This window comes from Danio rerio, chromosome 9 (genome assembly GCF_052040795.2).
Source record: "Danio rerio strain M-AB ecotype USA chromosome 9, GRCz13ab, whole genome shotgun sequence".
NCBI classification, from domain to species: Eukaryota; Metazoa; Chordata; class Actinopteri; order Cypriniformes; family Danionidae; genus Danio; species Danio rerio.
Window position 1 is genome coordinate 46,887,116 of NC_141029.1, and position 26,962 is coordinate 46,914,077.

At 34.5% G+C, this 26,962-nt stretch overlaps 1 protein-coding gene across 1 annotated transcript; it reads right to left on the reverse strand.

Annotated features, from left to right (window-relative positions):
• Positions 1 to 577: 577 nt before the first annotated feature.
• itgb2 (integrin, beta 2) lies at positions 578 to 24,230 on the reverse strand. The gene is made up of 16 exons (XM_087268388.1): positions 24,169 to 24,230; positions 18,751 to 18,808; positions 16,860 to 16,951; positions 15,652 to 15,844; positions 15,378 to 15,548; positions 14,363 to 14,604; positions 10,172 to 10,327; positions 9,523 to 9,618; positions 9,355 to 9,444; positions 7,748 to 7,882; positions 7,423 to 7,610; positions 6,677 to 6,909; positions 5,993 to 6,209; positions 4,887 to 5,092; positions 2,835 to 2,998; positions 578 to 2,742 (listed from the first exon to the last, which is right to left on the reverse strand). The coding sequence occupies exons 2-16, from the start codon at positions 18,803 to 18,805 to the stop codon at positions 2,674 to 2,676; spliced, it is 2,307 nt and encodes a 768-aa protein (XP_087124514.1). The 5' UTR covers positions 18,806 to 18,808; positions 24,169 to 24,230; the 3' UTR covers positions 578 to 2,673.
• Between the last annotated feature and the right edge of the window lie 2,732 nt (positions 24,231 to 26,962).

Consider the following 26,962-nt stretch of genomic DNA (forward strand, 5'->3'; position numbering starts at 1 on the left):
TTATGCAGAAAATAATAATTTTTGTAATATTTTAATCCTTTTTTTTTTCATCTGTAAAGGTATTTGTGTATTGCTGTACATCCTGTGTGTATTAAGCAAAGTGTAAGCGTTTAGACCTGCATGGGTGCATAACTTACGCGCTCTGCACTGGACTTTAGACCAGCTTTTACTTGTGCTTATAGCACAGCCTATTTTAGTTTCTCAAGATTGCAACATGCTAACAATGAGCCTTAACACACCTCCTTTCTAGACCGGCACACCCATATGATGGTGCAAATGGATTTGCTGTTTAAACAACGTGGTGCAAAATGTGAAAATTAGGGTTCCGCTGGTCTGATATTAGTAACAAATGACAACAAACACGTCTTACGCCTTACTGTGCCCAGTGTATAATAGGGCCCAACATTGCTTGGTGGGTTTAGTGTAGTCTTCAGTGTCACATGATTCTTCAGAAATTGCTCTAATGTGCTGCTCAAGAAACATTTTTATTGAAAACAGCTGTAATGCTTTATATTTGACTGGAGATCTTGATACTCTTGATAAATAGTAATGTCAACAGAAATAAATGACAAAAACATTTCATGTAGGCAATAGTTTAATAATGTCTTGAAGGTCATATTGCTACTTCTACTGGACTATTATAGATCAAATGGTACTCTAAATTTCTTGGTTTATTTTTTCATATTTATTTATATTAGCCTTTCTAGCATTTTTCAAATTTCTAAATCATAGAAATCAAATTTTACTCAAAATTTGCAGATAAAAAAACCTTATATGCATCGTCTGCAAGGTACAGTTGAAGTCAGAATTATTAGCCCCCTGAATTATTCTCCCCCCTGTTTAATTTTAATTTCTAATAGCTGATTTCTTTTATCTTTGCCATGATGACAGTAAATAATATCTGACTAGATATTTTTCAAGGCACTTCTATACAGCTTAAAGTGACATTTAAAGGCTTAACTAGGTTAATTAGAATAACTAGGCAGGTAAGGGTAATTAGGTAAGTTATTGTATAACGATGATTTGTTCTGTAGACTATCAGAAAAAAATAGCTTAAAGGGGCTAATATTTTTGACCCTGACATGGTTTTTAAAAAATTAAAAACTGCTTTTATTTTAGCCGAAATAAAACAAATAAGACTTTCTCTGGAAGAAAAAAATATTATCAGACATACTGTAAAAATTTAAAAAAGAAAAATAAATGAAAAGAGGGGCTAATAATTCTGACCTTAACTGTAATTCCTGCAAAATACAGTAGTTGAATCAACTTTATTAATATTTAACACATTACACAGACCTTATATACAAACCAGCCCAGACTCATTGGAAATATGTGCCCTGGGCTACATATTTGAAAACAAAGAAATATGTACCCTGGGCTACGTCTGCTTTCAGTTTTTATTTTCACCCATCCACTAGAATATGCCATGTATATTTTTTACAAACTCAAATTTGTTACTCATGCATGCTTTCTCATATGTGCCGTTTCTCGTTTTTTTTTTTGTCAATATCAATATCCTTTTTGTGCACATTCATGAGAGAATCTGGTCATGAATAATATATCAGCTTGATATCAACTGACCCACACAGAAAACCCTAAATCCCTAAACCCAACCGGTAGTGTTTTCAAAAGCAAACTAAAATGCTTATACCATGATTCCATAATGCTATTTACTTAATATTTGTTTTACCTGGTTTCTTTCCAGAGACCCAGGTCCGTCCCATTACTACACTGTAAAACCCAAAAAGTTAAGGTAACTCAAACCGTTTGAGGAAACCGATTGCAACAAACTATTTAAGTTCAAAATTTAATCCTAATGAGTACTGTGAACTTAATCCATTTGCATAAATGAAGCAATTTGAGCTTAATAAAACCCAATAAATGAAGAAAACTCAAACCAACTGAGAACTGTAAAACTCAATAAGTTAGGCAACTCAAACCGTTTGAGGAAACTGATTGCTACAAACCATTTGAGTTAAACTAATCTATATGAGTACTGTGAACTTACTCCATTTAAGTTAAAGTAATGAGGTATTTAATTAACTGCTTAACTTCAACACTGAGTTCAAAACTCTTTTAAAATGAATATAATTAACTTTAAGTAAATTCTGAGTTAACTACACCCATTTCATTTGATAAAGTTGATTGTTGGGTTTTACAGTGTACCGTGGTACCAGTCACACCAGCCATTCCTTTTACACACAAAATGCAGTCATATATGTACCCCCAGGCACATATTTCCCGTTTCTCAAAAATGTAGCCCTGGGCACATATTGCCAATAAGCCTGTGTTGATACAAACACTTATTCTTGACAGGCATAAGTTACACATGAACACATAATTTAGATGTTATTAACATTGAAAGAACAACAACCAGGTTAACATGCAAAGCTAAGCAAATGATCAGTTCTCAAGTCTATTATTTTAATCATGTGGAAAGCCAACATATGTTAATTATGTGCTTGTTTCATAACAGAGAATCTGTAAAATGCAATACACAGGCATTAGATAACAATCACATCATTTCCATACATTTGAATATAGATGGACTCTGAAACATACAGTATTAACTTACAGAGAGCTTCTAAAATGTAAACGATTTGACAAACACACAAACTTTAAATGTTAAAAAGCATCTTAAATTGCATAATACTTTATCTGTTAAAAATTTTCTCATGAATCTCCAGAAAATGTAGGGTTTTGAACAGTGGTTGTGGCATTCTGGAATAATGGGTTGGTACCCTGTTTGCAAAGAGGAAAACATCATCTGCTTAATTAAATGCCATGCATGAGTTTGACAGAATAGCTTTTATATATGAGGAAATGGAACTTACAGAAGTCTTTTCGTGTTTTCTGTCTTTTTCAAATCTCCTCCATTCTCTAAGGTCGCTTGCATACAAAACACCCTTGATGATGAGGAGCATCAGGAGACCAATCAATGCCACTCCAGCCAGAGATCCTCCTACAATTGCTATAATGTTTGGCCCCTCGGGACATTCTGTAACGAGAAATGTACAGGTAGAAAGTTTTTCGTTTACAGTTTCAAACATGATACAAATTAGAAAGCAATATTTAACCAAAATTAATGATCACAGTAATAATTTTGTAAGTATTTACTCAACCTCAAGTTGTTGCAAACAGTTGTCATTTATGCTTTACAGGGGTGGTCCACTATGATATCATATTTTAAACTTTAGTTGATGTGTAATGTAGCTGCGTGAACATAAACAACATCTCTGAATGTAAGACGCTCAAAGTTCAATGCAAAGGGAGACATTGGCTTTTACAGAGTTAACTTAGCAAAGCCTACAGTGAAAAAAGTTTGGGGAATACAAAAAATACATCCGGGCTATTGAGATTACAAATGCTTCAGATTACGCACATTCACCATGTGTATACAACCTGAGCAGCAAAGGGGCGTGGCCAGAGGTGCTGTAATGTAGCAGAGAAAGCTAAAATGCCGTCCATACGCTGCTGTTTCCACAGAGCTTCTTCTGTTTCTTTATTTGGACTTCCAAAGGACACGACACAAAAAGAGAAGTGCTTACAGTTTCATTTTTATTATGTTCTAAAGAATTATAAAAAATATATATAGGTAGCATTTGACAAAGGATAGCTTCCAGAATATCTCTTAGTTCAGTGCTGGATTCGGCTAAAACTCCTCAATGAAGGAACAGCTTTAACCATAATAGACGAAGGTGTGGATTGTGAGCCACAATCTGTAAGTATTTTTATTTGTTAAAATTGATCTGTTACATGCATACTTTATATTGTTAAAGGTATGTTGTAGCAATGACAAAACCAAGGATGTAAACAACAGGAAATGCTGTTTGGTAGTGTTAACAATTTAGCTACAAATTTATATTTATCTGCCAAACCCCAGTAAACACCCATAATCTTTGTCTTTCTCATTGTCTCTATGCGGCCACTTTCCGTGCATTCTACATCTCAAATAACCAACTTGCAAAAGATATGTGAATGCTTCATATTACTTACACATGCTTATATTCCAAATATATATAAAAAACACTTGTCACAATTTATTTTTAAGAGAGCCGGCGTGTGGTTCAGCTGTGTTCTCTGTGTCATTTTCTGTCAGATTTAGGTGCAAACTGATATGACTAACAGCTACTCTGACTGACAGTATCCATAAATCACAGCACATTATGTTAACTGACCAATCAGAGCCTCTTGAGGGCGAGCTTTCAGAGGAACTAGGAAATATGACAGTCATTTTCATGTTAGCTGAGTAGCTGAATATAATAAAAGTAATATATACGAAAAAACTTGATTTTCCACAAATGAAACATGACCACACCCTTGTATCTTACAAACGCAACCTAACCTTAAAAATACACTGTGGACCACCCCTTTAAAGCTCCAAAAATTGCAGCTTTTATAATTTTGTCACTATAAATGGTATTGTTGTATAAAAACTCACAATTTACTATAAGGTTTCATTAGCTAATATTGGTTAATGTATTTACTAACATAAACTTAATATGATCAATAGTTATACAGCATATAATTAATCATACTTTAACATATGCTAATGCCTTTAAATTAAAATTCATGCTTGTTAATATTAGTTAATGCACTGTGAGTTAACATGAACAATGAACAACTGCATTTTCATTAACATTAACAAACATAAACATATACTGTAATAAATGTATTGTTCATTGTTCATGTTAGTAAATGCATTAATAATATTAACTAATACAACCTTAATGTAGTGTAAAGTGTTCCAAAAAAATCAATATAAGCAAATAGAGATTCTTCAAAATTTATGTTTCAGCAGTGTTCGGAATCACTGGATGATTGTTAAGAGAGAGAACCCAAGTAACTTGTACATGTTGTAAAATTGCAGATATTGTATACTGTACCTCTGTCTTTAAGGACACTGACAGAGTAGAGGTCAAATCCAAGTTCTTCTGTCATTGTAAAAGCCATCCAGCAGCCCTCTTTATCTTTGACTCTGCAATCACTCTTTACCAGTTTATCGACAATCTTAATCGTCAGATGCTTACAGGCTAAACTACAGTTCTTTTCAAACGGTCCACTTTGAAAGGCAAAACATTCAACACAGCTCCTGTTTAAAAACATATCAAATTTAGAGCATAAAATGTAATATTTAATTTATGTATTGTATTTAGATTTCTTTTGTATATACAGTACAATAAAGGTCAAAATGAGAGAATAATCCATGAACATCAGAAATAATCTTCAAAAAAAAAAATGTTTATTGAAACTACTCCTTGCTAGAGGAACAAAGTTTTTCAAAACAACCAAGGCACTTTAATTAATTAGCATAATTCTAAAAATCAAGTCATCTTAACTGTTCCAAGTTACAATGGGTTTACTTACATTATTTTTGTAAAGTCAGCTTGTTTCTTTTAAGGCAATTGGTTTACTCGCTAATCACTTTTTTACAGTGCAACTCATAAAGACTCTTAAAAAGTCTTTTACTCCTGTTAAAATACTACAAATAGTTCTACAGTGACTATAAAATTTACAAAATTGTACATTATTGTCTAATTTTTATCTCCTATGTACATTTACACATCATTTAAACTCTGCGATAGATAACATACACTTAAACAATGATGTTTGCTGTTTGTTCAAACTACTTATTTAAAATAAGCTGAAAACAAAACAATTCTTGAGATTTTGGGGGGAACAACTTAATTGTTTTATGTTCGATCCACTTAATTTTGTAAAAACTATTAAGTTAACTTAATTTCGTCATGTGGTCCCAACACAGATACATTTTTTTATAGTGTACAGAACATACAGTATAATTAGTAACACTAAAGTATATTTTTATTTAAGATGTGACACGCCTGGAAATCATTTATATATTTATGACTAGCTAACAGATTGAGATTAATTAGTAATAATCCCCTCACAGCTATTATGCATTGATGGAAAATATGTGTATTTTGCTTGATGAATAATTTATTTTGGATGGCAGCTTTGAAGGTTTTCTTACCCGGACTGTTGACACGGACGTTGACATGTAGGACAGGTTTTGCAGTAGGGTCCCTTGTATCCCCTTTCACATTCGCACTGGTTACATACACATTTACCGCGGTTATAACAAACATGGCTGTCAATCTTGCATTCATTGTCGGATTTAGCGCAGTGACAAGCTGTTCCCTCATAGCCGTCATCACACTCACATTTGCCACATTTGCACTTGCCATGACCTGTAAAAAAATACTCACTTTACACATACAGTTGAAGTCAGAATTATTAGCCCTCCTGAATTATTACAAATATTTTTCAACACATTTTTAAACATAATAGTTTTAATTACTCATTTCTAATGACTGATTATTTTTATCTTTGCCTTGATGACAGTAAATAGTATTTTATTAGATATTTATTAATATACTAGAGGCAATTAGGCAAGTCATGTATATCTAAAATGATGGTTTAATAATATATAGCTAATAATTTTGAGCTTAAAATGATTAAAAAAAATTTTTAAACTGCTTTTATTCTAGCTAAACAAATACAAAGACTTTCTCCAAAAGAAAAAATATTATAGGAAATACTGTGAAAAATTCCTTGCTCTGTTAAACATCATTTGAGAAATATTTGAAAAAGAAATGTACATTTAAATGTATTTTAAAGAATATCTTATTAGACAAAAAATGTATTAAAAATTCACCTGCACACTGTTTATTGTCAAACTTTTCACAGTGTTCATCGTCGCATTCACAGTGTTCGCCATAGAAATGTCCGTTACCCTCTGTTAAATGGCACTGACACCGTCCACACACACAGTCTCCTTTGCCTTCACATTCAGTGCCATTGTCTTTCCGGCACTGGGCTTTAAATGAGGCCTCATCTTTTTTACCTATTGTGCACTCACAGAGCTGTCCTATGAAGCCATCATTACACCTGTGGACACAGTAAGGTTACTTAATTTCATTTATTTTCAATTTTTTTTTTTTGCAATTTTTAATTCATTCATAAATTTTCCCACATCTTAGTCTCTATTTCAGAGGTTGCCAGCGGGGAATGAACCACCAAACTATTCCAGCATATGTTATACTCTCAGATGCCCTATTATTTTGGGGAAACACCCACACTTACTACACACACACTCATACACTACGGCCAATTTAGTTTATTCAGTTCACTTAAAGAGCATATCTTTGGACTATGGGGGAAATCTGAGCACCCCCACTCATGCAGACACGGAGAGAACATACAAACTCCACAAAGAAATGCCAACGGACCAGTCGGGACTCAAACCAGCAGCCTTCTTGCTGTTCAATATAATTATTAATTTATTATTATAGCTTATTATTATTATTATGCATATGACCCAGACAGATTCACCCAGGGCCTTAGGAGAAAATATCTGAAAAATGTGATAAAAAATTTGATAAAATTATGAATTTCTCTTACTTGCAGCTGCCGCAGACAACTTTACCCTGTCCTTTACAGTGAGGATGAACTCCAGGGGGATCACCACAATTACATTCGCAGAGAGTCTGAACGTTCACCTTCAGCTTTTCATTGAAGCCCAATGGCCCGATGGAGAAGCTCTGATCATTGATGCATCTATCCACTGTCACCGTCACATCAAAAATCACCTGAAAGTATTAATGTAAGATTACCTTTGTCAGCATTTGTTTCAATCTGCTAAAATGATAAACCAAGTTTGCATCGCAGCATTTGCATAAATTGTGTTTCTATCTCAGTTTGCATTCTGGCATCTAATCTTACTCACCTCTAGTCCAATGTTCACATTATCACACTTCCCATTGTCACTGAAGGTTTTTCCACCGGTACATTTTGATGAATATTTCACAGATATAAAGTTCGGGAGGGCATCATGGGCCATGATCACTTCAGAGGTTAAGTTCTGTTCAAACCCCAAAAGAACATTAAAACAAATCATTGTGTTTCAGCCCTTTACTATTAAAGAAATACTCCACTTTTTTAAAAAAATAAGCTCATTTTACATTCTCCCCTAGAGTTTTACCATTAGTTTCACCATTTTTGAACCCATTCAGCCAATCCTTGGGTCTTGCAAGAGTAATTTTATCTTAGCTTAGCATTGATCAATCGGATTAGATCATTAGCATCTCGCTTTAAAAATGAGCTAATAGTTTTGATCATTTTAAAATTTAAAGACTCTTGACTCTTCTGTACTGTACCTATATAGTGTACTAAGACTAGTAGTGTTACGCAAGGAGTGACACAAACAACTGAGTTTGGATCCGAATGCAGGTTTAATCAGTGGTCAGGCAAGCAAAGGTCAATACAGGTGGAAACAGATATATGCAGACAGTCCAGAATCGTAGTCGAAGTAACAGGCAAGAGGTCCGAAGGCAGGCATCTAAACAGGAGAACTGGATAAACAAGGCTAAGATAGGTACAGGGGAAAACAGGGCTAGGAAAAAGCGTTGTAATGTCACTGTGGCAGATAACAAGACTCTGCAAACTAAATGAGTGAGTGTGTAGCTTAAATAGTGTGTGCAATCAGTCTCTGACAATCCTCAGGTGGTGTGAGTGTAATCAGTCTAGATGAGGAAGCATGTGTGTCTGGGCGAAGTGCATGTATGAATATGTAGTCCAGAAATGGCGGAATTGTAGTCCATAGGTTATGGTGAGTGAGATCCAGCGATCTATGGAGTTATGATTGCTGGTGATTGTGACAGGCAGAAAATGAAAGTTAAAATTTTCTAGGCCAATAAGGCTATAGGAACTAATTTAATTCCAGTGTAATGTTCAAGGAATTTTACTGCTGTACTATCGCTGCCGCAATGATATTATGCAGTGCCTGTTCTGAATCTTTAGATAATCTTTAGATACATCAATGTATTCACGGTTGAAAGATTTTTAGGTGCTGCACAATATCATTGTGCATGCTGCAGCTATGTTACAGCAGCAAAATTCCTTGATTGCCAAAATGAGAGTATAGTTGCTAGCTATATTGGCCTGGAAAATAGCAGGTTTTCATTTATCATCTGTCTTAGTACACAATGTAACTGTAGAGGAGTCAAGCTTTAAATAGGAAAATTATCCAAACGTTTGGTAGATTTTGAACGAGATGCTAATGGTTTTATCTATGCTAAGCTAAGCTTAGTGGTGGATTAATGGTGGTGGATAAGGTGATCCACCAATGTGTAAATGTGCTTTGAGTGTCCAGAAAAGCGCTATATAAATGTAAGGAATTATTATTATATTAATTAAGCTGAAAGTGCTCTGACCAGACCCAGAAATTGTCTGAACTTAACTGTTTTACTCTAAAGGAGTGTTGTAAAATGAGCCTATTTTCTAAAATAGTGGAGTGTTCCTTTAAAAGGCAAGTTAGAAATCACATGCACTTACATTGTATGCTTCCACAATTAGGTTGACAACATTGTTGGAGTCTTCAGAAAGGACTCCGACTGCAGATTTGGGGATTAGTTTGCTCAGCTCCTGTTAAAGACCAAATCAAGTACACTATTGATTTACTATGAAGAACGGTATACATAATTACTTGAATGCTTTACTTACTGTGTAAACAGTTTCCATTTTTTTTGTCACTGCAAAAATTGGTTGTATGTTTTGCTCCTCCAGTTTGCGAGCAACCTGTCCAACAGATGGGTAGTCCTGAAAACATAAATCATATATATTAGGTTATATTCAAAACAATATCGAGACATTGATGAAATCCAAAAACATGAACTACAGAGATGTACAAATGTTTACAATGTACCAAAATAAAATTTATATCCAAATGAATTATTTCAAATTAAAACAAAAATATCAATAAAAAGTACCAAATTTCTCTATTATTTTACAAATTATTAGGATATATTTTCTGTTTAGTACTTACAAAGTAAGATCTTATTCTGCATCCTTAATTCTAACCAATACTTAAGCCCAACTACTACCTTAATGAGTATTAAAAAGTTAAAAAAGAAAAAGAAAATTAATGAAAAAAAAAATGTAAACAAATTTAAAAAAGTCATAATTATTTTTTTATTAAAAGCGATAATTGTATTTAAAATAAAGTATGACCAAATAATAAAATACTTTTTAAAATCTATGTATTTTTATATTCAGAATTTTAGGCCCATGTCTATGTCACATAATTGCAATGATAACTGTCTTGGATTCTGCTTTTCAAATAACATGACTATTCAAGTGTCATAAATCATACCCATATGTTGCTCTTGCTGTACTTGTTTTTGTCCAGCTGACAGGTTTCTTTGTTTGGTTCCAGAATGGCAGCGAGTTTTCCATCTCCTGCCATGTGGAAGCCGTCATCAGTGGCCAACACCAGCAGCCGGGTGCTGTTTCCCCAACCAATCTCTTTCTGTTCATAAGAAACACAATTTGCTTTGTATTTAACTAAAGGCATCACACACAGGATGCGGCGCTCAGTGCGGTGACACAGCATGACAGTTGAAAGTTTCGCACACCAGACATGCACATTCGCATGCTATTTAAAATGAAAATAATGGTGCTCTGTGGCGCAAGAGAAATATAAACCATTTCCTGAGTCGTGGCTGGGCGCCGCCAACTTGCGGCGCTGGTGTGTGTACCCTGATAGAAACCTATGTTTAGAATTCTAAAATGCATGGCGCTGCGTGGTGCAACGCGGCGCGTCGCAGATTGGCGCTTCTGGTGTGTAACCGCTTTTAAATTATAAAGAACAGCAAGCATGAAAAAAGCTTAATATGCAGTGGGGGAAATAAGTATTGTTTAAGTATTTGTCTATCAAATCTGATCTTTATTTTATATTCTCTATTGAATTCAAGTCAGGTGATTAGCTAGGCCATTCTACAGATTGGGTTTCTTTCTCTAAGATTCATTTCATTTGAGAGTTACCTTGGCTGTGTTTTGGATCATTAGCCCCTTTCACACAGTGATACTGGTAAATATCCGGAAAATTTCCGGAACGACTTTACCGGTAAATTTAAAAAAGCGCTGTTCACACAGGCGAGGACGTTACGGAATTTTTCCGGAAAGAGCATTCACAAATCCATCGCAAAATGCCGGTAAATTCTGACATCATTAACCAGAAATGACCTCTAAACGGCTGCACTTGTGTTTGTAAACATTTGACTACATCACAAACTCTTTGGATGGATCAGTATTGAGTACAACTCCAATGAAAACATATAGAGGATCACTTTCACATGTCGAGATGTTCATGATATGTGTGTGTGCAGGCGCTATGAGCGCTCACGGGCACACGCAAAGCTTGAAGGTAAACAAACAACGGATTATCATAAACATTTTATTGATAATTATTTACACAGTTAGCATTAAGAAGGAACATAGAAACGTTATCTGACTAACATCTAGCAACTACAGATGTCTGGAAAAATATTCAAAGGCTTTTATTCTCATAAACCGCGCGCACGTAATTGCATCTGACTGTTCTGATTGACTAAAGCAGGTGTCTCACATCAGCACGTTCTAGACATGGACACGCTCTTTCCGGCAATCTTCCTTCTGCATTCACACAGCGCAGCATTCCGGCAAATTACCGGTAATGTTACAACTTCTCTTTCCGGAAAATAGCCAGAACGAATTTACCGGTATTTTCAAAAAGGGCCTGTTCACACATACAACCTTTCCGGAAAATTGCCGGTAATTTTCCGGAAAGGTCTGTATGTGTGAAAGGGGCTTATGTAGATAATATTAATTTATACTGAAAACGGCAAAGGGTTGCTCAATAACAACTGAGAGATTTCAGCTGCTGTCTAGGCTTTCACTGCCTTTCTGTACATCCCTTTCTTCATGTGTTCAATACTTCTTCCCTGTGTCATTTCATTTTATTACACATAACTTAATTTGTTAACTAATTACAAGCCCGTCTCCCACCCAATCAGAAGCTTGGCCCACCCAGGCCCTACATCAGATAATAAATTTTTTTTTCGATGCGTTTCATAACTAAGAAAGCAGCATAAGATGTGACTGTGAGCTTAAAAAAAACATGTTTTGTCAAGCCAAACTTATTTAAAATCTTAAAGTATTCTGTTTTAATAGTTTTAAATCATTCAGGCTGCAAAAGATGAAAGAGAAACTAATTCAGCAAAGAGTGCAGGTTTCTATACGCATCACCAAACACTTTTCCCTTTAATATCATTTAATTCAGTCGTAGCCTAATTCATACAATAAAGTCTTAATGAATACAAACAGTTCAGCAGCACTGAGTGGGATAATCGGGAGATGTATTGGGTTCGCTTAAACATTATAGCATTTTTCTCATGGAAAGAGCGAATATTAAGTTCACTATCTGTGAATGATGCACAGAAACAGACAAATCACAGGCAGTTTCACTAGTGAAGTTCGTGCAAAGTGCAACATACAAAATTCAAACACGAGTGCAAAGCACTTTGTTGCACTTTGTGTCAAAAATATTAATATTTTAATACATATCCACAAATAATCTTGTTTTCGCTTTGCTCTCTTTAAATGCGCTCTATTCTCTTGAGGCGCGCTGCTGCATGTCCCTCATCTGTATAAACAATATCGAGATTAATTTAATACGAAAGCCATGTAATGTGCTGTGGATTGACATGTTGTCCTTTATCCTTTTGAATCTCTCAAATAATCATGTGATCTCCTCTGTTATTGGACTTTTTAAACTAATAAGGGAAAACGTCAAAAACATACACAAGATATTTTAAACTGTTATTGTTCACTGTTGTTCTTAGCAATAGTGCAATACAATATTCAAAATTCAGAATTCAATATTGAATGTAATAAATATTTAGAATTCAAGATGTTTCAGGCAGCAGGTCGACGCACAGACACAAAGCGCTATGATAAAGCACGTGAAACGTTATGTGTGTGTCGATTAAAACATGTAATATGCTAAATAAATGCTAAAAAAATGTCTTTGACATGCTATAAATGGTCATGTATTAGCTATCTAGCACTAACAAGTAGGCTAATATGCAAAGATCTGCTATTAAAAAATTTGTTTATGTTAGTTAAAAAACACCAATGTTGGCTCTGGTGCATTCAATAATAATTAATAATAATATTAAGATTTTTTTAAATCACAAAATATAGGAAATATTATCAAATGTTGATATTTTTTAAAGGTATCATCTTAAATTTGTAAATTCCAGCATAGTGACAACACTACAGTTATTGTAAAGATTATTATATGCATTAAAAGCAAAATGGGTGATGCTATTGCATGTATATTTTACATTTAAAAAAGTTAATGAATAAACTCTTAAAAAACAGCAAATATTTCCAGTAACTTATAGAAAGCATATTTAATTTTTATAATTCTTTTGTCAACCATAAATGATTAAATGTTTACATTTTAGGGAATAAAACCTTTTTTATATATTGTTTGTTAACTCTTTTAAGGATTAATTTAGTAACATGTAGAAATAACAATTAATCATAGCAAGAAAAATCCTAATGGGTAGTTACTAAATTGGAACTGAATTGACAGTAACAAAGCTAATATCACAGGACACTAATGAAGTCAGTATTAAAATATTTTTAAATTGTCCAGTATGTGATTAATGAAATATTCTGTTTTCCTTTTGTAATTGTGGTAATAGTATTGACAGTTTACAGTTTAAACATTTAACATTAAAATATTGTGAATTCTTCTTAAAGGAAAGCAAATTAAAATATTTTTGATTGCACAATGATACATGATGAAAGAATACACTGACTAATTCGGACATCAAGAAATCATGATTTTTTTGTAATATAATCTTTGAAAATGATGAACATATTTTATAAATAATCAGAAAATGTAGCATGTAACAATTTTAAAGCTGAAAAAAGGATGGCTTTGGTCACTAAATGTACCTGCAACTATAGAATCACCCATAAAGTTCATAGAGAGCAACATGTTTTTCTGGAATTTTCTTGCAAAACTTGGCAAACATCACTTAAGCAAGCAATTAGCTTTAATTAAAATGACAGAGAACATTTAAAAAAAGATAAATATATATATTTTTTAAATGCTATACATTTTTTTATTACCTTTAAAATAATTGTTGTCTTTAAATTAAATGTTTTTTTTTTTTTTTTTTTTGGCCCACCCGAAATGTCACTTAGCCCACCCTAAAGCTCCAAGCTGGAGCTGGGCCTGACTGATTAGTTTTGTTTTCTTTGCATTAATGGATTTCTATGGCAGTTACAAACATCCAGTGAAAATTTCAAGTCAACAGCACCTTTAAAAATGTTTTCTGAGAAAAATGGTGACATTTTCAATACTTACTTCCCCCACTGTAAACTATTGTTTCTTTGCATTGTGTACAACGAAGCACAAAAACATTGTTTACATGATTTATAAACAACTCTTAAGCACATAATATGGATAATGTAACCTGTTAAAATGTCTGTCAAAAATGTGTCTCACCAGGCAGACGGCAGCTTGCATGATGGCATCCAGGCTTCCCTCTGGAGGGTCCAGGTTTCCAGATATATGCTGCTGCTTTACCAATTCTTTGAAGTCGTTCCCATTTGCTGTGAGTGGAAGCACGTGCTGAAAGCCAAATGCTGGCTGACATGGTTCATTTTTATCCGAGCAGGGGTGTTTAAGTTTGGCTTCATTGGTGTCGGTGTATGGAAGAAGTGTTTTGTCAACAAACGAACCGAATCCTGTATTAGGAAAGGTTGGTTAATGAAGCCATTGCAACTTTTCAAAGTGCAACTCCAAAATGTGCAATATAATATATTGGGAGCACTTTACTTAAAGGGGGTGTTCATAAGACTGTCATGAAACCTTTATATCACATCATGAATATGAAGGACATTCCATGCATGCTTATGACAGCTGTCATTAGGTGTCGTTTGCTTAGTTATGTCATTTTAAATGTAAAGGTAAGAATCAAATGTTCTTGTTATGACAACTTGACATAACCAAACACATCACAACCTGTCTTTGTCATGACAACTTGACATTACCAAGACAACAAAACTTGTCGTAAATCTGTCATACTGTAATTTAAATTGTCATGAGGCCATTAGAATTGTCATTAATTTTGAAACTGCAATTAACTACAGTGGTACAAATTGAATTTGTCATTCAAATGTAATTAAATGTCATTAGATATTAATAACAATGTTATAAAATTATTTGACAGAGTATTGACACTTTTAATTTTGAATGTAATGGCAAGCAAAAAAAATCCACTGAAATATTTCAACAGAAAAATATTAATGACAATTATAATGGCCGTATGACAAGACTAATATATGACAAGTTATGTTGACTTGGTAATGCAAGTTGTCATGACAAAGACACTGATAGATTGTTGTCTTGGAAATGTCAGTTATAATGTATTTGTTTATCAAATTGTCATAACAAACACATCTCAAACATTGTCATCTTTTTTAAGTAAAGTGTTACCAATATATGCATATGCTCTTACCTATTCTGGCATTGCCAGTGATTCTATTGAGCTTTTCAAGTATATCATTTCCCAGGTTTTTTACATTCGCCAAATCGTCTTTCATAGAGTATGACAGATCCATCAGGTAGTAAAGATCTACAGGATAACCTTCTGCCCTTTTAAAACGTAGTTGAAAAGTTTGGGGCATCCCTGAGAGAAAAAAAAGCAGTCATTACCATGTCCAAACATACAGTATATTGTAAAGGCCACTGGTTTGTTTGAGATATTGTTGATTTATATGGATATAAAATACCTGGTCTAAGATTGAGTTGTATTTCTTGGGGTTGGATTTGCACTGGGTCTTTACCAGCAACCAGAGCTTTGTTCACAACATTTTGAAAAATGTTTTGAGGATTTATGATGTTCTCTTTGCTACATCCTCTGTCTAAAAGCAACTTGACAGTGTCACAACGTGCTGCTTCCTGCTCTCCAGTCTTGGTGAAATTCTGTGGTTTGAAAAACGCAGAAAGTAGAAGGGAGTGACATGCCAGCCAGTCATTATATTTTCAGCTCATTTAAATGCAGCTACTGTTTTTACATTACTGTGATAGTTGGGTTTAGGGTTGGGGTGGGGGTAAAGGTTAATAAAATACAATAAATGGGAAATTTAATAAAAAATATATATAATTGTTAAATTTTCAGCAACCATATCCGATCTAGCAACAACCTATAAAACAATTAAGTTGTCCCAAATAATATCAAGAGTTGTTGTTTCAGCTCATTCTAAATACACTCACCGGCCACTTTATTAGGGACACCTGTCCTACTGCTCATTAATACAAATTTCTTATCAGAATTGGGCGTCAACAACATGAAAGCATGGATCCATCCTGCCTTCTATCACCGGATCAGGCTGGTTATGGCTGTGTAATGATGTGGGGGATTTTCTTAGCACACATTGGGCCCATTAGTACCATTTGAGCATTGTGTCACTGTATTGTTGTTGACCATGTCCATCCCTTTATGACCACAGTGTACCCATCATCTGATGACTACTCCCAGCAAGATAACGTGCCATGTCATAAAGTATGAATCATCTCAGACTGTTTTTTTGAACATAACAATGAGTTCACTTTACTCAAATGGTCTCCACAGTCACCAGATCCTCAATCCAATAGAGCACCTTTGGGTTGTGGTGGAATGGGATTCGCATCATGCATGTGCAGCCAATAAATCAGAAGCAACTGCATGAGGATTAAGACAGTTCTGAAGGCAAAAGGGGGTCCAACTAGGTACTAGGTGAATGCAATAACAAACTGCCCACTTTATGTATCATCTTAATGCATTATATTTGGACAGTAAGCTGTAAAGTGGCTAGACATCATGCTATATAATAAATCAGCATTAAATATATTCATAAATTTAAACTGTCATTAAACAGTCAGTCATTTTATGAGGGCAGATTCACCAATGAAAATGCATTTCAGCAGTATTAAAAATAGAACCATTAACTGTACTTACCAACTCTTTACACCATGCACAGCCAGGTCCAGACTTGATGCAGTCTCCACATGTGTTTACTGAAGCTTTTAAGCATTGCTCCTGTGTGTAGACTTCAAGAATAGTTCGAACGTTAATTACACTTTGAAACAGCCTGCTTTATTTGCATGATTTAGCATCTAGATATTTGCTTTGTTTTCATTAGTGTAGTTAAAAGACACACATAAATTTGATTTTGTTCCAAAACCTAGTGTGCCATCTACATGGCTTTTTATTGCAATTTATTGAAAGACTTTTCCAAATATTAGGCAATATGTATGTATCTAGTTTTGTAAAATACCATTTTCACATCCTAAAGAAAATATTAGTAAGTATAGAGTATGCTACCATTCAAAAATTTGGGGTTTTAAAAATGCTTTAAAAAATGTTGTGTTCAACAAGGCTGGGCATATAATATTTGATCACAGTTAACTAAAAATATAAATATTGGGAAATAATATTTTTTAAAATACACTTTTCTTTCTGAAATTATTTTAGTATGTAGTTTTATTTTTGTATTTATTCATGTGATGGCATAGGTGAAATTTCAGCATTATTATAGTCTTCAAAGTCACACAATCCTCCAGAAATATATATATATATATATATATATATATATATATATATATATATATATATATATATATATATATATATATATATATATATATATATATATTTTTTTTTTTTAATATATATATATATATATATATATATATATATATATATATATATATATATATATATATATATATATATATATATATATATATATATATATATATATATATATATATATATATATATATGGTGATTAATTTAATACTTAGTTAATAGATTTTGGCATATATTAATATATATTAAAATGCCTTATTTTCAAATATTTCTATCTCTACTAAATATTGTCCTATCCTAATAAATCAAACATGAATAGTTTATTCAGTTATTTAGCTGTCAAATGATCTTTAAATCTTAATTTAAAACAAAAGACCCTTATGACTGGTTTTGTGGTCTGAGGTTACATATGCTGATTTGCTGATCAAGAAGCATTTCATATTATTGTCATTCTCAAACCTTTGATCCCAAACAGCAGAAAGCAATTGAAGACTAGCAGATGGAATCTGGGCACCTCACTAGATTTTTGAACACAGCCAACACATCTTCAAGCATCTTGATTGTTTTATGTCCATGCACTTTTTTTTGTTAACTTAACATTAAGTTAACCTAACAGATTTGTATTGAGACAAGATGAAGGAATTGTGTTAAACCCAGGATTTTTTGTAGTGTATGCTTAAGACTTTTGCTGTTTGTTTAAACTACTTATTTAAAATGAGTTAAACCAACTTAATTCATAGGTTTTTTGGGGGGATATCTTTTTTTTCATGCACTTTTATTTGTATAAAAAAAACATTAAGTTAACTTAATAGATTTGTATTGGGACAAGATGAAAGAATTGTGTACCCAGGATTTTTGCAGTCCACTGTAAAAATCCTGGGTTCCACACAATTCCTTCATGTTGTCCCAACAAAGATTAAGTTAATTCAAGTTGATTGAACATAAAATAATAACCTAAGTTAACTTATTTGTTTTACTAATTTAAGTTGATTGAACATAAAACAATTAAGTTATACCACCCCCAACAAATTTCAAGAGTTGTGTTGATTCAGCTCATTTCTTTCACCTTTTAAACACAAAAGATGATATTTTGAAGAATGTTGGAAATGGTAGCCATTGACTTACATGGTATTTTATTTCCTGTGTGTCAATCATCTTTTGTGTTTAAGAGAAGGAAAGTAAATGATGCTAGTATTTTCATTTTTGAGTGAACTTCCCCTTTAAAGAAACCTTCACAAGCTGTATGTCATGTACCTACCCTGTGTTCCCACCAGCAACAGCAGCAAACTCTTCAGACACACTGACTGATGCATCTCCTAAAACGTAAACAACATTCATTTGTATTATTACAGCGCCTTATTTTAGCTTTCCAAGCGACTGTTATAAATGCAAATGAAATTACCAGTGCTATCTTATTTAATGACGCACACAAACCTTTTTTTATTTACTCCTGCACAGTTTTGCAGCAGCTGTGCAAGGTGTTGCACAGAAAATTTTTCACACTTTATCAGAAGATGTTTTTAGCAGATGTATGTGGTACGCTGTGGGTGACACATCTCAGACTGAGGAGTGACTACCATAGACGGTCAAATGATCTGCGTACATGACATTCATTGGTTCGTCATGATTTCCTCGTATCGCCCTGTGAAACACGCTTGCTTTCCCACACAGTGAGTATAAGTAACGCCCATTTACAAAATATTAAATGCTTACAGGAATGTAAATAAATGCAGGTGTGAAGTTGTTTCTATTGTGAAGCTAAATCGCCTTTGAATTTAAATTTTTTGGATTTACATACAATGGATATATGGTTTTAATATTGTCAAGCTCATAAATATGTTTTGTGTTCTATAACTTCTCCAATAGAAGATTAGGGGAAGAATATCTCATTTTGTGATGCAAAGCTTGTAAAGTCTGTCTAATATCTTATTTTGTTGGTAAGACTTCTTGACAGAATATTGATGATCACATTTAAAGGTGCTACAGAAAGTATATCTGAATATACCTAGGCATATTTGAATGATAAAAGTCCAGTACATTGAAATGACATACAGCAAGCCTCAAACTGCATTTCTTTTCATTTATATGAATTTGAGCAAACAAAATCAGACAAATATGTGAATCAGAACATAACACTGACTGTTGTGTAAAACACTGCCCTCAGCAGCATTTGATTGGCCACAAGTTTTCCTGGTGAGATAACAACAGTGATAAAAATATGTTCTAGGTTTAACACAGCTTATTATATTTACAAATGTGTGACTTTTATTTTGAAAAAAGGACAGGCAGGACAAGCTTTGGGTACGGGTTATAAATTTATCCAGTGCCCTTCTCGAGGGGCAAAGGCTCTGTTTTACTGTATGTTTTGTGAACATTTAACATGTATTTTGTGAAATGTGCCATGTACATTGACACATGTAAACTGCTGAGTAACTTTTTAATGCATGTGAGTTTTCTGGGGTGAAAGAACGGCAATATACTAATTTCAGCCATTGCTCTGTTGAGGTGATAATAGCTTGATGATTTATTTACTTGGAGGTTGATAGTAATTCCTGCTCATGTTTGCATATGTGTATATTAAACCCACAAAATACAACTCTAAATACAATTCTGTCTGTCCCTTCAGATGCATCAGAACGCAGCAGCACGAGTGGTGTTTAATACTCATCCGTTTGCACTGGCTGCCAGTTGCTGCTCGCATCAAATTCAAAGCTCTGATGTTTGCTTACAAAGCGATTTCTGGCTTTGCTCCTTCTTATCTGCTGTCACTTCTGCAGATTTATGTGCCCTCGAGAAACTTGCGTTCTGTGAATGAACATTGCCTCGTGGTTTCATCCCAAAGAGGCAAGAAATCACTTTCCAGAACTCTCACACTCAATCTGCCCAATTGGTGGAATGAACTCCCTAACTGCATCAGAACGGCAGAGTCACTCGCTGTCTTCAAAAAACGACTAAACTCAGCTATTTAGTCTCCACTTTCCTTACTAATCTGCAATTTACTCTCTTGCTCCTCCACTAACTACCACAAAAAAAAAAAACCTAATGTTTTGCTTCTTACACTTTCTTTACACACCTAAAACTTGCCTACAGCACTTAATCATTGTTGCTCTTATAGTTGTGTAAATTGCTTTCTTTTCCTCATTTGTAAGTCGCTTTGGATAAAAGCGTCTGCTAAATGACTACATGTAAATGTAAATGTTTTGTCAGGTAAAATGATAATTTAGCTTATGTAAAAACTAGGTTACTTACACGTGGGCTGTCAGCATTAGACTTTGGCCCAGTTTACACTAGTGCGTTTTAGTTTTAAAACGGCGTTTTAAAATGAAAATGATCCGCGTCCACACTAGCGTTATACCCAGCATTGCTGAACAGCTCTTCGTCCACACCAAAACGCTGAAAACGCACATTACGTGACCACACATGCACACTCTCGGGCAAGCGCTGCAGCCTATCCACCCAGATGAGAGATGTGCTAATCGGTCTGCTCATCAAGCATCTCCCGTTGGATCTAATCTCACTATATTTGTTAAACGTGATATTTCATTCATCTTGTTGTCTATGTCGAACGACATATTTCCTGACTTTGGTCATTGGAATCTATTACTTGTTCTCAGGTAACGTGTTTTGGCTAAGCGTAAAGATAAGTTAATGATTAATGTAACCATGTAGCCTACATTCTGTATAATGACTGATCGCTTGCCTTTATTTCCTATAATGTTAAAAATTATTGTATGTTATACTTTTATAATGGCCATTATCGTTTATTTAAACTGATAATCAGCAAAAGAGAGGGTATGTTTCATATTTTCACTGAAATTGAAAGGAGGCAGTTGTTATCGGCTCCATTTTTTCATACATATCCACACAGTGAAGATCACGCTCATATATGCTGCACAATGCCTCAACATTTCTGCTGCCTATTAAGTTGCTAATATTAAAATGAAAATGGGCAGTTCCTTAAATCATGTTTTCATTTTATTGTTGAAAAAGTAAAACAACGTGGTCAGGATGATGTGAGCAAGGTTATAAAGTACACTGTTCCCTTTGAAGATTTACTCCTGTCTTCGGTAGTCTGTTTTCCATATTAAACTCAGAAGGGGGGGACTGCAGCCTCGATCAAACTTGCGAAGTCTTACAAGGAGAGGATGCAGGACTGAACTGTGTGTAACGTTAGGCTACTCAATATTAAGGAAAAGCCCCAATCAAATAGGTGAATGTCGGCAGCCCCGCCTCCGTTTTCAGATGTCTCCGTTTTCCCCCATCCACACTGAGACGGAGCAGCAGCGTTTTAGAATTAAAACAGGCTCTCCAGCGATTTCAAAACTCTCAATTTTTGGCGCTTGAAAACTCCGGCTTAGTGTGAATGGTTGGCGTAACCGTAGCAAAACTTATGCGTTTTCAAACTAAATCGCATTCAGTGTAAACGGGGCCTTTCTCATTTACTGTAAATAGAGTGACGTCAAGGGTTTGATAAACTGAATTGTGGGTGTCAGCCAATCAGATCGTTTTATTTAAATACTAGTGCAGAGGCTAGCCAATCACATCCATGCAACATCAGACAGTAGTGGTATGTTAAAATGGAGGAAAATCATATCATTACAGATCGTAATCTCACAGTGCTTTATAATTTATCTTTATGTACATCTTTATGCACTGATACTACTACTGTACTTCTGTGCGTTTGTGTGTGTGTGTGTGTGTGTGTGTGTGTTTGTGTGTGTGTTGCGGTTCTAGTTAGATGTGATTAGTAGTTGTTACTATGATGATTGCTTCAGTGTGACAATTGAGACCTGTCTTCAGCCAAGCATTAATCATAACTATATATGTGAATGGGACATTATATACTGTATAACTCTAGAAATTTTGGAGCACAACATGCTGCCTTTTTTCAAGGGACGCCCATGTATATTTCAACAAGACAATGCAAAACCACATTCTGGACAAATTAAAAAGTCCTGGCTGCGGATGAAGAGGATACAGGTACTTGACTGGCCTGCCTGCAGTCCTGACCTGTCTTCAATAGAGAATGTGTGGCGCTTTTTGAAGCACAAACCACATGCTGGACAAATTACAAAGTCTTGGCTGTGAAGGAAGAGAATAGAGGTACTTGACTGGCCTGCCGGCAGTCCCGACCTGTCTCCAATAGAGAATGTGCGGTGCATTTTGAAGCGCAAACCACATTCTGGACAAATTACAAAGTCCTGACTGCGGAGGAAGACATAAGTAGGATACATGTACTTGACTGATTAGCCATGAGTAGGCCCACACGAAATCTGTGCACGCAGAATTTTGCAGATTTTTTTTCCATCATTGATTGTTTTTGTTTTTTTTGGGTAAATTTATATTTATTCAGTTTTTTAATTCATTTCAGTATAATTATTGACTAATATGAAAATGTTAATATAATTTATTCACAATACAGTTTGTAAAGTAATATTTTCTCTCTTTTAGTAGATATATTAGATAGAAGACTTGCTTTGTTTACCAAATAAAGTGGATCATTTATTAAGGTTTCAGTTATGATACTTCCAAAATAATTGTGCATAAATCCACCGATTTTTAACAAAATTCTGCGCAGAAATAGCAAAAATGTCCTCAGATTCCATTTAGCCCTAACCATAAGTTTTCCTACTGAAGTACTTGACTGGCCTGCCTGCAGTCCCGCCCTGTCTCCAATTTAGATTGTATGCCGCATTTTGAAGCACAAATGAAGACCCCATACTGTTGCCCACTTTAGGGCTTGTTTGCAGGAAAAATGGGACAAAATTACACCTGTCCCTTAAAGTCTTTTAAGTGTTGTGAAAAAAATGCCGACATTACAAAGTGGTAAATGCTTCACTGTATTTTTTTAAATGTGTTGCAAGAACCAAAATTGCAATGTTTGTTGCATTGTCTGCAATAAAATCTAAAGTAAATTTAGAAATGACTACTTTTTTTTTTTTTTTTTTTTGGCATTTTCCACACTATCCTAACTTTTTCTAACTTGGGGTTGCACATTACACAGTTTGTGTTCATGACTGATATAAGCAACATAAAGGCAGAGCTCATTGATTTATACAATGCATCCAAATAAGGTAAAAACTGACCATTTTATCCTATGGTCAATTCAGGACCTGTAAAGCCATTCGTAATAAGACTTTTTGGCACTTATCTATGCCTATGTAATTTAAACATTGTATCGGTGCATTCGATAGCAACTTTAAATGGGTTTGTCATAATTTATTTATACTCAAATTCTTTCAAACTCAAGTGGATGTATTTTGTTAAATAGAAAAGAAACTAATGTGAAACATCTGGAACAAGTATCTTGTCACATTTCCAACAGTTCTTCATACTACTGGTATGTAGAGACCAGCAAATATTTGGTTCTGTTTTTCATCTCCATTATGTTCAGAAGAAGAAATAAATTGTGCTCTTAACGTTGAAGGTGAATATATGATGCATTTTCCATTCTGATATGAACTGTGACTTTAATAAATTGTCTAAAGTTATAGTTTAGTTATGTTTGGTCTTCAATGTCTACCAGAGTCGACTCGTGTAAGCAAGTGCAGTTAGTTACAGACTGTTGAAATTAATAAATATCTCCTTACTGTATAACATTGGTGGTCAAAACCACAGCATCACATTCTTTGCTAGAAAACAAGCATAGATCCAACATTAAAAAAGCCTTACTTACAGTTGTTGAAATGCAACGCAGTTAGAGAGAAACAGCTGTCATGGGCGGCTGTGAGATGTTTTGAGTTTCCTCAAACCAAACACATTTACCTCAAAAACGAAAGAAAGTGAGCAAACGTTTGCATGACAGGAAAACACAGAGGAAGTACTGTGATGCAAGTCCTGCGGAAAAGATGGGCGGTGGATTAACGACATAGCTATACTGTATAAACGCATGATCTACTTACAATACATTGCCTTTTTTTTTTTTGGTTTGGAAAAGAAACCAAAGAAATGTAATGTTTAGAAATGTAATGTGCTAGTGGGACATTACATCACTTTTATACCAATATTTCGTGATAACCTTGTGTTGCCCTGCAAAGATTTTCATTGTGTAACGCAAAACGCATTGTACAATTATAACGCAGGCACAAGCAAAGAAAAAAAAATAAATAAACCAAAAAAAATCTGACATAAGGCGGGAAAAATGTCCTTTATTATTTAAACATCATATTTCGTGATCACAAATGAATTTATTTCTCAAGTGAATTTATTTCTTGCTTCTGTGAGCAAAGCAGGAAGCACAATAAATGAGTCATTTCATCATGAATATTTTTTGTATTTCCGTTATAGATATTTAAAACATTACTCTCCAGTACAATAGGGCGCACTATAATATATAATTATACATTTTAATTTATTGTTTATTTATTTTTTATGCTGACATAAAGCAGACAAAAGTTTCTTGCTATTGCGCCGTCTTTTAAAAAAATTACTTCTGCTTTACCTCTCCTCTAGCTTACTAGGAAACAGCATTGTAGTAGGCTATTTGTGTTCCTCCTTTTTGAACTGCTTTGAATAAAAACTTTAGCCAATTCATTAATCTAATCGCCTACAGTCATACAATGTTTTTTTTTTCGGATGCAGCCTATTAAGAAGTATGCTATTTTTTATATTTATATTTGCATATTTATCTGATGTTTGTGCCGTATATGGATGTTGTGTAATGTGCACCAGACGTTTTCTTTTCTATGTTTCCTTCCCTTTGTTGGTTTTCTTTGTTGGTGTATTGAAATCCAGACCGATATCTCAAATGCGCCTTATTTATTAATAATTCAACATGCTGCGTCGGTTATTCCTGTGGTTACATGTAAATCATTGTTCAAATGTTGTAATTCACGAAATTTCTACTTAAAACATTTGTATGCACTAATTTTCTTATTCATTTCCCAGAGATGGGTTGCGACTGGAAGGGCATCCGTTGCGTAAAAACTTGCTGGATAAGTTGGCGGTTCATTCCACTGTGGCGACCCCAGATTAATAAAGCGACTAAGCTGACAAGAAAATGAATCAATGAATTTTCTTATTCATCGCAATCCAGCCTCAATTGCTTATTTCTCCACAATGTCTGTTTAATTAGTTAGGTCACATCGTTATCCATACTAACCACAGTACAGTTTATGAATGCACAAGCTCGTCTAAGAGGTGTGTGTGTGTGTGTGTTTATTTTGAACTGGTTTATGTTTTAATATAACAAAGGTGGGCGGGGCAGTGGCGCAGTAGGTAGTGCTGTCGCCTCACAGCAAGAAGGTCGCTGGTTCGAACCTCGGTTGAGTTGGCGTTTCTGTGTGAGTTTGTATGTTCTTCCTCCGGGTGCTCCGGTTTCCCCCACAGTCCAAAGACATGCGGTACAGGTGAATTGGGTAGGCTAAATTGTCCATAGTGTATGAGTGTGTGTGTGAATGAGTGTGTGGATGTTTCCCAGAGATGGGTTGCGACTGGAAGGGCATCCGCTGCGTAAAAACTTGCTGGATAAGTTGGCGGTTCTTTCCGCTGTGGCGACCCCGGATTAATAAAGGGACTAAGCCGACAAGAAAATTAATGAATATAACGATGGTGTTGCGGATAGACCTAGAAAAAACATTATTACCGCCAGCAGGTGGCAGCAAGCCCATTTCAGTGAATTAGCGACTCGTTGACTCACCCTGCTCCTTTTCCCCTCCTTTTTTCTTGGTTTTTCATGGCACCTGTTTTACATAGTTTATCTAAATGTGTTACTTTGGATTTGTATCTAATTCACTTGAGCCCTAAAAAAAGGTTGACTACTTAATTGTCTAAAAGACATCTAATAGACATCAAAACAGAAAACGAGGCTAAATTTGGTCTGTCAGTGAAAATAAAATGTAACAGTAGTCCAAAGATAGACATTTTATCAAATAAACAAAAAATAATACACATGTGAACTCAGTCTAATCGGTCTATTTGATGACTAGTCTGTTTTGTACTTAAAATGTTTTAGGGCTAATTTTCTTATTCATATCATCCCAACAATGGCATATTTCTCCATAATGTCCTGTTATATCTAATTTAGTTAGCTTAATTGCATTATTGTTATCCTTACTAACCACAATAATACAGTTTATTAATACACAAGCTCGTTTAGGTGGTGTGTGTAGATCTTTATTTTGAACTGGTTTTATTAATACAACACTGGTACCTATAGGCCTGTTGTGGATAGACCTGAAAATTACATTGTCCACCAGAAGCCCATTTTACTGCTAACCGTTAACTCAACCCACTCCTTTTTTCCACTCCTTTTTTCATTCCTGGTTTTAACATAGTGTCTTGTTACTTCGCATTTGTACTAATTCGCTTGAGCCTGAAAAAATTAAGAAAAATAATAAAGTTGCCCACAAAAAAAAAAGCATCCGCGCTAGCAGTTTCTTGTGTGTCTGGACGTCTATTAGACATATTTTAAACACAGACATCTTGGCTAAAACGAGGAACAATCTGAGTTCTAGATGTCAACAGTAGTA